Here is an 18,168-nt window from a genome sequence, read left to right on the forward strand (position 1 = left end):
AAAAGAAAAAAAACATTATATGTTCAGAGGGACAAGGGAAAAAGGAAAAAATTTCTACTGTAGTTTCAGTGACATCCTGACACATATTAATTATAAAACCAATATTAAATTAGATACCATCCATGTCTGTTAATAGAGTGTAAGTCTCAGGAAAACTTCTTAGTCATTAAGAGATGCCTGATTTATTTTGCAAGCTGTAATTAACTGAGCAAAATTTTAGCATTTGAGAAAATAAAAGTATTTTAGTCAGTGCTCAGTCCTTACATACTTCGCTCTAACCAATAGATATACATTTTAAATCTGAATTTAAGTATGTTACTATCTTTTGAAATCAAATTTATTTTGTGCAGGTCTCCCCAAAAGGGGATTTTTCCATCCCTAGTATAAAATTTAGTTGCTTTAACCTAAGATAAAGTCAGTGATCATTTAATAACAAATAAATCTATTGGAAAATTGCTAGACAAACTATACAGTCAGTACTCTGGAATAGATTACTAAAAAAGGAAAAACTAGGCATTAGGAGAGACAGTTACAGTAGAAAAAAATAAAGGAAATGTTAAAGGGAAAAATAATTCAAAATTATCTAATCAGTAATAACAATATAAAATACACCTATGTACATACACAATAACACTAGACACAATGAACTTTTATTTTAAAGTAGGCTCCATGCCCATCGTGGAGCCCAACATGGGGCTTGAACTCATGACCCTGAGATCAAGACCTGAACTGAGATCAAGAGTCAGATGCTTACCCAATTGAACCACCCAGGCGCCCAACACAATTAACTTTTAAAACCTGACGTTTTTGTATTTCAATATAACCTTACATTTAGGTAATCCCTCATAACAATATTTTATGTATGCAATATCTAGGTACTCTCTCATAACAACTACATGTGATAAGATTCTTAAGTGATACTGGGGATTAGCAGCAAGCCAAATTAGTTTGTGACAACAAAAACCAACTAATTAGTTTGTAGCAACAAGTCAAGAGTTTCCTTATTTTTTTTACACAAGAAAAAAAAATACCCACACATACTTCCAACGCATAAACAAGAAATTTTATAACTGAAAAGTAGTTGACAAAGTTTCAAACAGAAGTAATCATTTGTAATCCTTTTAGGAAATGACAGCAGAAAGAAAAAAGAAAATTCTTTCTGCATCCCTGACAGTATTTCCAAAATTTCTCATCAACTATGGTAACACTGTAGATTCATACTACTACTGATATTTACTAATTACATAAATTGTTTAGTATATTAAGCACCCTTATGGAGTATCAAGGAAATAAAGAAATAGTCCCTATTTTTTTTTTTTTTAAAGATTTTATTTGAGGGGCGCCTGGGTGGCTCAGTTGTTAAGCATCTGCCTTTGGCTCAGGTCATGATCCCAGGGTTCTGGGATCAAGCCCCGCATCAGGCTCCCTGCTCTGCGGGAAGCCTGCTTCTCCCTCTCCCTCTCCGCTCCCCCCTACTTGTGTTCCCCCCTCTCTGGCTGTGTCTGTCAAATAAATAAAATCTAAAAAAAAAAGATTTTATTTGAGAACGCATGCGTGTGAGAACAAGTGGGGGGAGGGGTAGGGGGATAAGCAGACTCCCCACTGAGCAAGGAGCTAAAGGTAGGGCTCTATCCCAGGACTGTGAGATTATGACCTGAGCCGAAGCTTAACCGACTGAGCCACCCAGGTGCCCCAATCCCTATTTTAACATGCTTATAATTTATTTTGTTATTACAAAAATAAATAGCTTAAAAATTCTGCATCTATATATCCTTTGTTCTTCATACATTTTTTCCTTTCTCATTTTGACAATAAAAACATTTGTTAAAAAAAATAGTATTCTTTCACATACAGTGTTCTCTCTCATATACTTTTGCTGTTTTCCTAATCAAAATGTCTCCTAAGAGGATTTAACATTATCAATATTTTTCGTAGCTGGAAACAGTAAACTAGATAAAGCAATTTCTCACAAGAAGCAGTTTCTAAAGGTTTAACTTTCATGTTACAGTGATCTGTTGTTTTTGGTTCGTGTGTGTGTGTGTGTGTGTGTGTGGTGGGTTTCCCCCACCAATAAGCAATTCTCTGGACACCAGCAGGATGTTACAATTCAGCTCAATTCTGACACTGTCTACCCCGAGGTAGCATCAGTTCCCACAGGTTAAGAGTTCAGTCTTAAGAGACGGTTTCCCTCCAAACCTCCAGACAACAGTTGTAAGCCCAGGCTGTTACCTACACTCCTGACCAACCGCCTGTAAATCTAGATTCCCACGACCCCCTCCTTCCTTGGGTCTGATGAACTTGCTAGAGCAACTCACAGAATTCAGAGCAAAATTTACTTACCAGATTACTGGTTTATTATAAAAGGATACATCTAAGGAACAGCCAGATGGAAGAGATACATAGGGCAAGGTATGTGGCAAGGACAGGGAACTCCCATTCCCTCTGTGAGCCTGCCCCTCACCCCAAATCTCCACATGTCCACCGACCCGGAAGCCTCTCTGAATCTTGTCTTTTTTAAGTCTTTAATGGAGGCTTCATTACATGGGTTTGATGATCAAATCATTGGCAACTGGTGACTGAACTCAATTTCCTGCCCCTCTCCTCTTCTCTGATGTCAGAGGGTAGGACTGACAGTTCCAATCCACTAATCATGTGATTGGCTACACAGGGAACCACTCCCCACCCTTAGCTGAGCTCCCAAAGGCACCTCATTAACATAACAAAAGACACCGTTGCAGCTCTCAGCACTTAGGATGAGTTTTAGTCCTGTGCCAGAAATGGGGGACAAAGACCCAATATATATTTCTTACTATAAATCACATCACATCTTATATCATTCTCACTGAACCACAGAAAGGTTAAATGAAAAGGAAACAGGAAGCACTTGATGACTGTTACTAAATAGTGTAACATAAGTTAGCATCTCTCTCCCCTTTCGTTCTTTTCTTCCCTACCTCCTCCAGGAACTATACCTATGCTAATATATACGAACCAGCCTTAAATTTCAGACTTCTAAACACAACTGCTGCGAGGCCACACATCGTTATCTTCTCCTACCCTTCAAATATCTTCTCTGATAACCAATCACTCAAGCTAGAAATACAGCAGTCATTCTTGATGTAGTGGTCTAATCCCTACTCATCCTTTAAGATTCGATTCAGGAATCACTTATTCTAGAATAAGCTATTCCCATTTCCACCCCTGCCTGGGACGGCTGCTGTCCCTTTGTGTTACCAAAGTGCATGATTCTATCAGAATACTTACCACCCTGTATTCTCTACTGAGATATTTGCCTGCTTCTGTCATCTAAACTGCAACCGCAGTGAGAGACCATGTATAATACAATTTACTAAATTACGCAGTGAACTATAATGGTGTAGACTTGATCAAGGGACAACCCAAAGTTTGGCCTTCAGAAGATACAATGCATATTCAGATAACCTTGTAGGGAAGGGTTTTTTAAGGTGTGGTCCATGGACATAGAATATTTCATTCTATGACCCAATTATATTAGTAGAGACCCTGTAGGATACAGTACTCTGGAACTAGAATCCTAAATGCCAAAGACATAAATGCAACCTTTAACTGTTTTCAGCAAACCACCCAGCACTTGGCATATCCTCATCCCTAGACCCAAGAGAAAAGTCCACTGTTCTCTTCCCTAAATTAGCTTCCCCTCTTCTCTTCCTAATCCTTTTTTTTTAAAATCCACTTAGAGACCTAATATCCCTAGAATGAGTAAAAAAAATACCTATTCCATGCTCTCAGACCACTTTGTATATACATCTATTATAGTCCTCATCCCTTTAACACACAAATAATTATTGCACTCTAATTCTTTTTAGAACAAAGTTAGACATAAATATCTGAAATAATTTTCCTTTCTCTTATTCAGCTCTGTAAGCCTGGTCACAAACATAATGGTTGTAACATATGTAATACCACAGAAATACAATTTATTTAAATCCTAAAGGGCAGTGCTGGGCCAGGTATTAGGATATATATACACAGATACACACACAAAATCTTCTAACAATCCTATGAGTTTTTTAACGTTTATAGATGAGAAAAATGAGGCTACAAAATATTGAAGAACTTACTAAAGGTCACACTGGTAGTAAATGGTATAGCTGAAATTCAAACACAAAACTCTCATAAAATGCTGTATAAATGAATGGATGAAGTTTTCCTTCCTGATATTTTCAATGAATACTGGTTTTCTATAAAATAAAGAATCCAGGAATAGAATGAAGACAAAAGCCTAAATAGGAATTACCTTATCTATAAATGCATATATGGCAATGTAACTGTTGCTAATTTATTGACAAGGGTTATTTCCATGCTAATACATGAGTGAAGAAAATGCATACACACATAAGCATTTAGAAAATTCTATTTACTTAACAAACGTCTACTAAATACAAAGCATACTGCTTTGCTCAATTCCTAGGACCAAACTCCCTGGCTTAGTTCTCTAGTGTTTTTCCTGGAATTTGGTTAAACAGTGGTAAGAGAGCTAAGCTGACCACAGATATACTCCTGAGTAATTTAGAGTTCACAATATTGTTAAATTAACACAAATAATTTATGTAAAGCAGACTTTAATGAAATATAAATTTCAACAAGTGAAGCTAAAAGAACACATGTAGAAGTATAATTTACTAACCACACAAACATCTGCCTGTTTGCATGAACAGGTTGGGCTGATTAATAACTCCAGCTGAGACCGCAATTTCTCATCATCACCGAGAACCTGGTTAAATTTCTTCACAAAATCTTGTGCTTTCCCAGGGTCAGGCAAATTCTCTATAAAATTGAAAGAGAATCAGTATTATAAAATAAAAACTACTATACTAAACTAAAAGCAAGTGGTCTTAAAAATTATGCTGAGCTATCAAAAAACAATCAGCCTAACTGGTTCTTAGAAATAAAATTAAGAGGATTATTTTCTCTTACTTAGTATTAAATTGATAGTCCCATTATGTAAATTGTCTGTTTTGATGTTTATTATATACATATGGAGTGAATAAACAAACTCACTTGCTATGGTCATCAGTTTTCCAAACATGGCAGAACAGTTAGCCTCTGACTGAAATTTAAAACAAAAACAAAAGTCATATTTGCTACCAAATTTCTGTAAGAAAATCCAATTACACATTTTTAAAGAAAAAAAAAACCAAACCAAAACAAAACAAAAAACACCACACACTAAAAAAAAAAAAAACAAAAAAACAAACCAAACCAAAACAAAAAACACCACACACTAGCCACCAGAAAATCTACGCCCCAAGTTGGTAACAAAGAATTGTGGAGTAGCAACAACTATTAAGTTAGGACAAACAGAAGGAAAGGTGATGTCAAAAAGAGGTTTTTAAAAATTAAAAAGGAGTAACATAACTTCCATAGGGAAAACATCTTGCCAGAAGACTGAACTGAAGATAATTGAAACAATTATCGTATCAAAATTACTGTGAAGCCATACATCAAAGAAAATTAACTAAAAATCTGACAAGTAGAAAAAAATTTCTTCCTGAAGAGTTCTATTAACTATTTTGTGGCCTATTACTTAAATAACCTCACAATACCACCTGCCTCCCAAAAAGTAATTCTGTATAGTCCAGCACAATAAAGTTATTACCTTATTACTAAATTTGTATGAAATTTGAATAATTTGGATCAGAAATTGGTAAACTATGGTCCTATGGACCATCTGTTATTGTTCAAGTTTTGCGGAAACACAGTCACATTTGTTCACTTACATATTGTCTATGACTGCTTTTGCAATTTTATAAAGGCAGAGTTGAGCAGTTCACCAGACTTTATGGCTGGTAAAGCCTAAGTTTTTACAATCTGATCATTTACAAAAAATTTTGCCAACCCTTGCTTTAGCATCAATAGACTCTTGAAGGGTCTCTGTCTATAATTTCCTAGTTAAGAACACTTATTCTAGTAGCAAACACACTTAGAAGTATATTAAGAAATTATTCAAGTTTCTTTCCCCCCCATCTTTCAGAAGACACTGGGCAAAATTTTTTTGTTAATTTGACTTTGCCATATTTATAGAACTGGTACCTAAATTTGATAGTGACTACATTGACGAACCCAAAATCATGGAGTAAAAAAAAATCATGATTTCTCATAAAATTTTATCTTGATGTTTAATTCTAATTATTTGAAAACTGATGAGCCATGTATAAATTCTTAGTATCTGAAATGATAAACTAGAAATTACCATTTCTTTGTTCATACTAGAAAATAAGATTTTGTTATATTCATTTACAGTTAAAATTTAGCTTGGAAAACTAGAGAAATTATGTGTAACCGACATTTGGAAAACACTTGAAAGTTTTTACTTGCTTCATTATATGTAACTACAGAAAAACTGAATAATGACCATAACAAACTATTAAACAAATCATGAACCTACTGTAGGTTGCTTGTGCAAATCCAATAGTTCTCGTACATGACTTCTAAGCATGTTCTGACACTTCCACATTTCATTGAGAGCTCTGTTAATAAAGTTATAAACATGAAAAAAATATGTAATATAACAATCTGGTAATTATTCAACTTTACTACTTTTCTTGTTGCATGAGATAGATACGCTATGCTTCTACATCTACCTAAAATTTTAAGCACCAGCACTTATTTATAGAATTAAGACAGGTTAGCTTAAAATAGTATATAAAAGACTTCTTATGAGAGAAAATATTTCAGAAGTTTAGAAGGATGAATAGGATCTTTCTAGGTAAATGGGGACTGAAAGACATTTTTTTTAAAAAAGATTTTAGTTGAGAGAGAGACAGAGAGAGAGAGAGAGAAAGAAAGCTTGAGCACGAGCTGGGGGGAGGGGCAGAGAGGGAGAAGCAGACTCCCTGCTGGGCGGGGAGCCAAATGTGGGGCTTGAACCCAGGACCCTGAGATCATGACCTGAGCCAAGGGGAGACGCTTAACGGACTGAGCCACCCAGGCGCCTGGGGACTGAAAGACATTCTAAGCAGGGGAAACTAGAATGTTCCGGTACCAAAAAGAAAAAGATAAAATGTCATCAAAATGCCTGGGATAGGTAACTTAAGCGTTTTTTTACAGATTTGGAGCACAGAGTGTGAATAAAGTAGCATCAGGAAGCTGGAACATACTGCAGAAAAGGATCAGATCATAAAGGCATTTTCATGGCAGGCTAAGAGGTATTCATGAAGGGCTGTCGAAATAAACTTAGAAATGATGTAGATTCAAGACACCAAATTTAACTTGAGTGTGTTTATTATTCTACACTTCTTTCTCTCCATGAAAGCAGATTTTCTTCTCTCACAAACCCAGTCCATAATTCCAGGTGCCCAGAGGGATCTCTGAGACATTAGTCTATGTTGGAGTATTATTTGCCAATATTTTGAAATATAAAGAGACCAAAACCTTAGGCTAGGGATTTACTATGTAGGGTGAGCATTAGGAATCACCTGCAAATTTAAAAAAAAAATGATGGCTAACGCCTCCTAATACACTAAGGATACAACGTTACCTCTGTAGAATTTCTGCTGAAAATGCATAATCCCAATCTAATGAGGAAACACTGGATGAACCCCAATTGAGGAAATATTCTACAAAATTGGACTGGACCATGCAATACTCTTCCCCAACCATCAAAGTTGTAAGAGACAAAGACTGAGGAATGGCTCCAAATTAAGAAACTAGAGACATATGACAATGAAATATACAAGCTATAATCCCAGAAAAGAAAAAAACCCATAAAGCACATTATTGGAACAACTGAGGAAACTTAAATACACATTAGATTAGACAATAATATTGTATCAATGTTAAATCTCTTGATTTTGATAAGAGTACTCTGGTCATATAAGAGAATATCCTTGTTCTTAGGGAATATACACTGAAATATTTAGGGGTAAAGGGATCTAATGTCTGCAAATTACTCTCAAATGGTTCAGAAGAAAATATTTATGTAGCGATAAAGAAAAAGTATATGCAAATGGCAAAGTGATAAAGCAAATGATGAATCTAGGTAAAATGCTTTGTACTATTTCCGCAACTTCTCTGTAAGTTTGAAATTATATGAAAGTTAAAAAAACAAATACATAAAATATACACATATTATAATAATACACACACACACACAAGCTGAGGTTCTTTTCAGAAGAATCAGAATTCTTAGTGACGGGACATGTTTACTTTTTTTAAAAGCTTTATTACAGTGGAGTGACCACACATCCTAGTTGGCCTGGGACAGTTAAAGTTTATGCCAGTTGCCTAATCAAAAATATTAATAGTGCCTTTCTGTTTCAAAAATAACCCGGTTCGAACAACCAATCACATGGTCATTCTACACAGAGTGATCTCAATATACTTTCCTGATTAAGAAGCAGTATTTAGTTCTTAGGATTAGTATTGTAAAGCTCCAATAGTGTAATTTAGATCCCTGTGAACAGGTAGACAAAGTAATTTTGACATGGGGATTTCTTTGAATCCCTGAAACTGTATTATTGACTCAGTTGCCAAATATGTTTATGCATATAGGATTATTTTTTGCTTTTAATTTATCTAAACTTATTAATTTTTCTGTATAAACATTTATCTAAGGTTCTTTCTTGAGAGCATGTGTGAGTGTGGGGGGGGAGGGGGGCAAAGGGAGAGAATCTTAATCAAGCTCCATGCCCAGCCTGTGGCAAAATCTGAGCCAAAATCAGGAGTCGGACCCTACTGACTGAGCCACCCAGGCGCCCCTGAGGTTTTTGATTCAACTAGAAGAAGCAACAACCCTATCAACAATTAGATAAGGTAATTTTATAAAATCTTTAACTCCAAACAATCATTTAAAAAGTAACTTACTTGACAGCATTTGGATCCAAACTAGCATATAAGTAATACAAGCATTTCATTCTCTCTTCTGTTTCCAGGTTGTGGGGGACAAGATACTGTGCAAAGATTTTCTCTACCAACAGTCTATGAAACAAAAAAATCCCAGTTACAATTATTCTGTTATTTTCAGAAGCAATAGCCCTTTTATATTTTAACCATCTCATGCAAAGATACCAGACCTATGTGTGTAAATACAATGGAAAAGATTAGTAGGTGACCGGTTCCTTTCCTTGGAGTATGTTTTTTATTTGATTGCTGTTGGTTTTGTTTTGTTTTGTTTTTGAGTAATCTCTGCGCCCAATGTGGGGCTCGAACTCATGAAATCACGAGTTGCATGCTCTACTGACTGAGACAGGCAGGCACCCTGGAATATAGTTATTTTAAAATTTAGAGCTGTGGTTGCTATTTGTGGCTTTACTTTCTGTCAGTATGGAATATTTGTTCTAAAAGGGTTATACGTTATCCCTAAACACAGGGTGCTAGGCTGTTCCAGCTATTCTTCATCAGTCCTGAGGTATAGGAAATTACTTAACACTACATATAAAGCGACAATCAAGAACAGCTAATTCTCAAAAAAACAAAACAAAACAAAAAACTCAAATCCAAAACCAAAAAAACCCCAACACACAAACACACACAAAAACATTGATTTCCTCCAATTACAATCCAACTCCTTTCCCATGTCGTCATTTAATAAAATCAGGGGGATCTTCCTTCATATTACTTCCCGAAAATTTAGCTTTTCCTGTGCACATCTGATCTCTCTTCTCTCCACAGTTTAAATTCCTTAACGATACTGGAATAACCTTCTTGCTAAGCTTATATTTATTATTCAGAACCATCAGAACAAGACAATACAAGAAATCCTCATTAATCAATGAAATACACAGCCAGTGATGCTGAAGTAATCAGTCTAATTCTATCAAACATTGCAAAGTACTTTGCAAAAACCAAAATCATTACTACAACCCAATATAGAATTACAAGTAACATTCAAAAAATGATAACAATGTAAGTCCTTAACACAAGAAAAAAAATTTTGTAACTAAATATGGGGATGGATGTTAAGTTGACATACTGTGGTGATCTTTTCCCAATATATACAAATATAGAATCATTATGTTATACACCTGAAATTAATGTTATGTGTCGATTATACCTCAATAAAAAAACACCATAGTACTTCCTCTATTGATACTTACAGTGTTGCAAAAAAGTAAAAATAATAACTAGCAGTTACTGAATAGTCCCATATGGACAGGCACTGGGTTAGGGAGCTTTACGTTCATTTTTTATTTAATCCACATGACCATCTTGCATGGAAAGCTTTATTATTACTTTTTAGATAAAACCAAGGTGCACAGAAGTCAGTTGTGAGAAGTACACATCTAATAAGGAGCAGAATGAACATTTGGTCTCTGGTCTGACTCCAAAGTCCATACCTACTTCACTAATGATGCTACTTGACAATTTGTGTCAGAGTCTTATTTAAACATAGAATGTATAAATATGCAGAAAGTGACTTCCAAATTTAGAAATTAAAAAATTAAAAAGTATATTATATGTCAAAAAGTTAAAAGCACTTTTATATTCAACCATTCTACCAACATGTCAGACTCACTTGTCATCGATGCTATTCTGATAATAAATATGCAAAAGCTTGTCTTTTATCCAGCTGACTTTCTCTGCAGCTTCCTTTCCCGCTTCACCATGAAGGCAGTATTTCTTATAAAGCTGAGCCAGACCCATCATAGCTTCTTTTCTTACTCGCCACTAAAAAGTATAAAGTTTATTGAATGAGCGAGATACCAAACTTTAGTATACTAATCTGCAAAAACTGGCATTTCTTCACTAGGTTTTACAATCATATGTACATAAGCTGGCATAGTATTTATTTTCCTAAGAAGCAACAAATTGCTTTACCAACAATTTTGAATACATATGTATTTATAAATCAGACTATTTTAAAAATTGTTGAATGCAAATACTACTAAATCACCTACCAATTTTTCATTTCACTCACAGCCAAGCAATCGGTAGTAAATCTTACAGATGATTTCATTAGATTCTGTCTAAAAAAATTTGCCCTAGTTTTAAAAGTGATAAAAGGTAAAAGAGAAAGTGTGATTTACTCTGCAACCAAAAGCCCTATCATCTGGAATATTTTATCCTAATTACATTCCTTTTGATATTAACTCAGAATAAAAACAAAATTTAGTATCAAGATCCTAGAATTACGAAGTTGGAAAGAACCTTAGTGATCATTTTAAGTGAACTTCCTTACTTTATAGATTAAAAGGGCAAATGATTTACCTAGCCACATACTAGTTAGTGGAAGAAGACTCTTTGGGACTTCCAGAGACTGGAACAGTTTGCTAGGAGGAAAGAAAGGTGGCAGGAAGAAGGTCGATAAAAAAGGAGACTATAAAAACCTACAGTTAGAACCATGACAGTGAGAGGTAATAAAAAAAAAAGATATTTGTCTCAATAACAAATCAGAGCATACGATCTTTGGTTTATTTACATTAATATTTCTTTATAATCTTTTGTATAATTTCTTCATTTTTAGGCTATTTAGATGGAATGAAACTTTGTTCCCATGTAACAGGTAACAGATGCCTTTGACATTTCTCACATGAAACCAAAGACTGTAAGCAGTGAAATCTAAGATTAAGTCCTGTCCCCACATTTTATAGGGGAGAAAACAAATTTCAGAAAGGCTATACACAAGGTCATCTAATTTACTGCACCAAAATCTGGGTCCTAAAAAATATCCAGTAGATGCTATTTTGACCATATCATGCAGCCTCAGGAAGATTCATTTATTCAACTCCTTCAGAAACTACAAACAAACATTAGTAGAAGCAGGAGTGAAAAGTTTCTAAAAGGAGGAAATAACAAAATTGGTAATACCTTAAATTGAGTGTGTGTATGGAGGTGGGGGCGGGCGGGGAGAGAGTTACCAGCTAACCACTAGGTAGAGCGTCATTTCATTTAAATTAAAGCCAAGAGGAAAAACTTGTTCAAAGTTATAATCACTGATACAGTTGGACATGTTAAAGAGTGCCCACATGACATATTTGCCTCCTCTAACAAAATATTTAAAAAGAACTTAAAGAATACCTCTTGCTGTATTTTATAACCAAGAAATATAATTTTACTCTGAAACTATTGCTAAAGGACACTGCTTTTTTTTTTTTTTTCCCCGATTTCATTTATTTATTTGTCAGAGAGAGTGAGCGTGCACAAGCAGGGGGAGCGGCAGGCAGAGGGAAAGAAGCAGGCTCCCCGCTGAGCAGGTAGCCCGATGCGGGGCTTGATCCCAGGACCCTGGGATCACGACCTGAGCCGAAGGCAGACGCTTAACCGACTGAGCCATCCAGGAGCCCCAACGACACTGGTTTTATGAGGACAGTGGGTTTTCAACCATGCCTCAAATAAAATAGCACACTGCAAAGGTAACTTTTGTTAAAGATGTTAATAAGATGTCTAATCAGCCTGCCTTGCATGTCTGTCTCTTGCTTACAGTTGACACTATTACTCAGCAACAGCTTTTGTTGTTCTTAGTACTACTCTTCCTTATCAAACCATGTTTTTAATTGTGACCACAGACAGGAAATCACACAAAAAAGTATCTGAACATACAACTATCACTTCAGCCTTTAGCTTGGTACAGCACTATAGAAGTATCACTTTCATATAAAGTATGATATTCTTTTAGTCCAATGAATGACAGATCCAGCTAAGTTTATACAACATGGTCACTTCTGAAAATGTTAACTATAAGAAAAAAACATAGGTGATCACTCATTATTCTTTTGAAACTAGTAAGTGAAAAGGTAAAATAAAACTTTAGAAATAATTTCTATTGTCTTTAGCAAACACTTTATTTTTTTAAGATTTTATTTATTTATTTGAGAGAGAGAGAGAGAGTGAGAAACAGCATGAGAGGGGAGAGGGTCAGAGGGGGAAGCAGGTTCGATGAGGGACTCGATCCCAGAACTCCGGGATCATGACTGAGCTGAAGGCGGTCGCTTAACCAACTGAGCCACCCAGGCGCCCCTAGCAAACACTTTAAATATAGTAAATTACAAAAGAATAAAATTCCTCAGATTTTACCCGTTTATCCAGTGTTCTTTCTCTTACAAAGCCCAGTAGCTGATCATTTACTAAGGCAAGGTCTCTTTTGGCAGCTGTTATTATAGTAACAATGACATCATGACGAATAGCCTCTTCGGGATCATGTGATCTAACTTTCAAATATTCTGTAATAAGAGAAAAAAACTAAAGCTAAATGTTAGCTATGTTATTTGTCATGTTCAGAATGACAGAAAAGACTAATGCTTTAGGCTTCTATCCATACTGAAACAATGTTTGTAAAATGTGGCATGAATTAAAATCATTTTATTTTTGAGGTGGCAATACCCTATAGAATCACAAAATATACCACGCTATTTATTACTGGAGTCACATCTTAATAAATAATGTATTTTACCTCAACTGTTCTGGATAAGTCAAATCACAACAAAATATCTGATTTATATATTCAGAACTTAAGTTATAATACAAATTAAAAGAATTAAAAGAAAAATAGTAAAAATGCTTACAGCAAGTTTGCTGACAGGTATAGTTCTGTACATTACACAATATAAAATACAGAATAACATTCTATGACCTCTAAAAAAGATTCCTAAATAATTACAATACAAACAAAACCAAAACAAAAAAATGTTTCTTTTTTGGTAAACAGCATTTTGATAAAAGCATTTATTTGCCAATACCAAATAAGCAGGTTCAAACGCTCCATGTTCAAGTGAAGAATGAGAAATTCTAGTCTACTCCAGGAGATACTCACTTTCCGGGTTATTATTAGATTATGTTACTATATTTAATTATCACATAGGTATAATGATTTGTGCCCAAACCCAATGTCTACTTCCTCAAACTCTGATTTCCAAAAAATTCTAAAAGATTACAGTATGAAGTTTTCAAGTGTAATTTTATTGTATAAACATGAAATCATTTATCAGTCCAGGACTGATAAAAATCTGAAATAGTGCCAGGTTAAAACTTATTCAGATACTAAATTTAAGGTCAAAGGCCACATCTAAAATATATTTGTGTGATTACTCTCATATTTATAATAAATCAGCCAGCTTACCTGTGAGATCCTTTGCTAAATCTGGGTGATTCATTAAACAGTGACTGGCAAATTTCACACTTTCTAATCTCACAGGAACGTGAATGTCATTAAATCTATATGGAAAAGGTTGCTAAAGATTAGTTGTAAGGCAAAATAATTATTTTCAAATAAGGTATATCTACAGTAGGTAAGTGCCTATAAACAACAGTTACTGATTAAAAAGTGTGTTGATTATTTTATAATGACAATATGTTCTTAAGGGAGAATATAAAAAGATATGTAGTTCCAAAAAACATTTTTGAAAACAGAATGTTTACCATGCTAAAACAAACAAAAGTATAAACATATCCCCAACCCAAACTACATACTTTGTAGAGCCCCAAATTTAAGAGCCTAATTATGACACAAAACAAAAAATAAATATTTGAAACCTACAAAATCTACTTGAAAAAAGTTTATGGGGGAAAATACTAGAGGAATAAGAGGTAGAGAACAAATCATATGAGAGGCAGATCCAGAAGTTCAAAGATAAGTTCATAAAATGCATGTTATGAAACTGCTTACAACGAAAAAGTTTCGTTTCCTGGGACGAACTTGTATTACTCTTTTAAAGCTTGAGTATATTGTAAAAATGCAATAAATATGAAACACCACATGTAGATCCAAAACTTCACATAATAAAGGTAAACTTAACAACTCTCAAATTTAAAATTTATTATGGGCAATTTAAGAAACATTTATTAATTATAAATAATGTTTTTAAATAGCAAGAAATATTTTTATTTGTAAAGTAATCTCATAAAATAACCAATTAAAAGTTATATAATAGATGTCTTTTTTAAAAAAGATTTTATTTATTTATTTGAGTGAGAGAGAGAGAGCACAAGCAGGGGAAGGACAGAAGCAGACTCCCTGCTGAGCAGGGAGCACTATGCTCCAGGATCCCAGAATTATGACCTGAGCTGAAGGCAGATGCTTAACTGACTGAGCCACCCAGGTGCCCCAATAAATGTCTTAATAAATAAAAATAAAATAGTTAATAAATAAAAATTAAATCTTACTTTTTTCTTACTTTCTTATATAAAGATTAAAATTACAATAATTTTACTTTAATAAATCTTGCATTTAGGATTTATAAATTTTCTAATTGCCAGAGAAAAACGAAAACATTACCATTTATGATAAACTAAATTACAAAGTATCAAAACACTTATTGCTAAATAATTAAAGAAAATAATACAGTAAAACAGATACACTGGTAATATATCTTGTTTCAATGAATTGGAGACTGATTAGAAATAGCAGTGAATGTAAAATTATGAATATAAGAAGCCTCTTTCAGTTGATTTAGTTTTTACAAGTAATTGTTTTGCTATAAACGTCAAGGCAATCACAAGGACAGAATCACTCCTCTTGCTTATTGACAAGTATAGTTGCTTCATTCCAAGTTCTCATAAAATCAAGTTTAATTATCCAAAATAGTCAGCATTTACAGACCTTCAGAATGGCCTGTTCTGAGCAAATTAAGACTGTCAGTGTCAGAGATTTTTCAAATATTAAAATATAACTGACAAGGGGTGCCTGGGTGGCTCAGTCGTTGAGCATCTGCCTTCAGCTCAGGTCATGATCCCAAGGTCCTGGGATCGAGCCCCACACCAGGCTCCCTGCTCAGCTGGGAGCCTGCTTCTCCCTCTCCCACTCCCCCTGCTTGTGTTCCCTCTCTTGCTGTGTCTCTCTCTGTCAAATAAATAAATAAAATCTTTAAAAAAAAATTACTGACAAATCTAACTTGGGATTATTATAATGTATTTACTTTAAGAAAATTTCTAGGCCCACCTTCTGAATCAAGTGAATTAAACAATGATAAATCTAAAAGTTCTCCAGAATACTAACAGTAAAAACTGACTTTTCATGGTTTGAAGCAAGAAACGTGTAAATGGAATTCAAAAGGGAATTTGATAAATTTCATAGATTTTTCAACCTTACCATCAAGTTGAATAGATCCTAATAATTCTAAGTTCTTGAGAAGGAACATTAGAAGTTATCTGAATGAAGGGCAATGTTATTTTCAATTTCAATATCATACCATAATACCAAATTAATTCATAACTTACATCATTCAATTAGATAAGCTACAGACCTAAACAATAAACACTAGTAAATGAATACACTGCTGGACTGAAGAATGGCATGGACTGGATCATTATGTCTTCAGTCTCATGATTTAAAAATCTTAAGATGGAACATTCTCAGATGTTGCCTATCTATTTATTCTAATGACATAATTGTAGCACAGAAAGATTAAAAAGTGTTATGTGGTAAATAATAAGCATTCTTCATAAAAAATCTGATCTACAATTTATTCTCCAAGAAAGATAGCAACACAGATACTAAAAAAAAAAAAAACCACGTATCAATTAAAGTTTTGATATGTGTGGTTTTAATCAAATGGACCATACTGACTGGCCTCCAAAACATAAAAGTTAGAATCCATAGGATTTTATGTTCTCTTACCGTCCAAGAAAACACTGCCAAAGAGGACGATTCTGTGTTGCCAAATCAGAATCTTTAGAACCAAATAATTTAGCTAAAAGTCGAACAACAGCTAATCGCTCTTCTCCATCATTGCTCTAAGGAAAAAGAGAAAATAAATGGAGCCACAGTTTATTCATCAGATTACAGAAAACAACATGAATCATTCCTGAGAAGCTATAGTTTCATATTTCCACTTATAATGATGAGAACTTTAAAATATCATATGCTCTCATTTATTATGTGGAAATTGATGTGATTCCATGTCAGACTGTCTGGTTCTTTGTTCTTATTTCACACCCCCTCCAACTGCTAATTTATGCCTACTTCACTGCTTGTTTGCAATCTACACCCAGACATTGTAGAAATATGAAGATAATCATTCAATTCTAACATCCCCTAAGAGCTTAGAAAAAATTCTGTGAAGGGCAAAGCTGCAAATAATTCCCACCCTAATAAATTTTTTCTTTCTTTCTCTCTCTTTTTTTTAAGTAGACTCCATACCCATTGTGGAGCCCAATGTGGGGCCTGAATTCACAACCCTGAGATCAAGAGTGCTTACCCGACTGAGCCCCCCAGGAGCCCCCCATCCTAGTAAGTTTTCTTATAAGAAATCTTTCCTGCCATTTGAGGCACCAACATAAACTCATATCATTTAAGGTTTTGACATATGAAATTTTAATCAAGGATCCCTCTGGGGCACCTGCCTTCGGCTCGGGTCATGGTCTCAGGGTCCTGGGATCAAGCCCCACATCAGGCTCCCTGTTCAGCGGGGAGCCTGCTTCTCCCTCTCCCTCTGCCCTCCCCCAGCTCGTGCTCTGGCTCCCTCGCTCTCGCTCTATCTCAAATAAATAAATAAAATCTTAGGAAAAAAAAAAAAAGGATTCCCCTAACTTACTGGAGAACATAACACTGAAGAATATCATGATTCAGGAAAACTCATTTTTTTTTTTTAAAGATTTTATTTATTCATTTGAGACACAGAGATACAGAGAGAGAGAGAGAGCATGAGCAGGGAGAGAGGCAGAGGGAGGGAGAAGCAGGTTCCCCGCTGAGCCAGGAGCCCCATGTGGGGCTCGATCCCAGGACCCTGGGATCATGACCTGAGCCGAAGGCAGATGCTTAACGATCTGCGCTACCCAGGCGCCCCTGGGAAAACTCATCTTAATAGAAGAACAAGAATGTTAAGAAGATCTAAAAGGTCAGCTAAACTGAACATTACAAAAAAATCAAAACTTAGTTTGAAATTTTTTTTTTTTGATAAAGGCCTCCAATTTTCTTATCCTGAATCAATATATGCTATGAATTCTGTTTCAGTTTCACTAGTGATGTCACATCTTATTATAAATTATTCTGAAACCATGTGGTGTGTGAAACTTTAAAAATCACATATTCACTAGGAAAATAAAGGGAGTAACAAAAAGCAATTGCTAATTTTTTCAAGCATTCATATACAACGTGTGTCTAGAGTAATACCAGAAATCCAATAAAGAAATATTCATGGAAAAAGACAGCAGGTTAAAAAAATAAGGTACATGGGATATAGTCTTTGTTATGAATAACTTATCTTTCAGGAATAGGGGTTTTGTGGGTAAAACAGACACACTTATCAAAGAGGT

At 34.7% G+C, this 18,168-nt stretch overlaps 1 protein-coding gene across 4 annotated transcripts in view; it reads right to left on the reverse strand.

Annotated features, from left to right (window-relative positions):
* PDS5A (PDS5 cohesin associated factor A) overlaps positions 1-18,168 on the reverse strand; it is a 125,871-nt gene that overhangs the window by 52,905 nt on the left and 54,798 nt on the right. For all 4 annotated transcript variants that reach the window (XR_004298843.1, XM_032400225.1, XM_032400222.1 and 1 more), the window contains exons 9-16: positions 16,532-16,647; positions 14,036-14,130; positions 12,994-13,139; positions 10,496-10,647; positions 8,845-8,958; positions 6,428-6,509; positions 5,041-5,089; positions 4,667-4,806 (exon numbers count right to left, since the gene is read on the reverse strand). Coding sequence is in view for 3 of the 4 variants with exons in the window: in XM_032400225.1 (XP_032256116.1) it covers positions 4,667-4,806; positions 5,041-5,089; positions 6,428-6,509; positions 8,845-8,958; positions 10,496-10,647; positions 12,994-13,139; positions 14,036-14,130; positions 16,532-16,647 (894 nt within the window). In the remaining variant the exon portion in view is untranslated. The remainder of the gene's footprint in view (positions 1-4,666; positions 4,807-5,040; positions 5,090-6,427; positions 6,510-8,844; positions 8,959-10,495; positions 10,648-12,993; positions 13,140-14,035; positions 14,131-16,531; positions 16,648-18,168) is intronic.

Source organism: Phoca vitulina, unplaced genomic scaffold, assembly GCF_004348235.1.
Source record: "Phoca vitulina isolate PV1807 unplaced genomic scaffold, GSC_HSeal_1.0 scaffold3, whole genome shotgun sequence".
NCBI classification, from domain to species: Eukaryota; Metazoa; Chordata; class Mammalia; order Carnivora; family Phocidae; genus Phoca; species Phoca vitulina.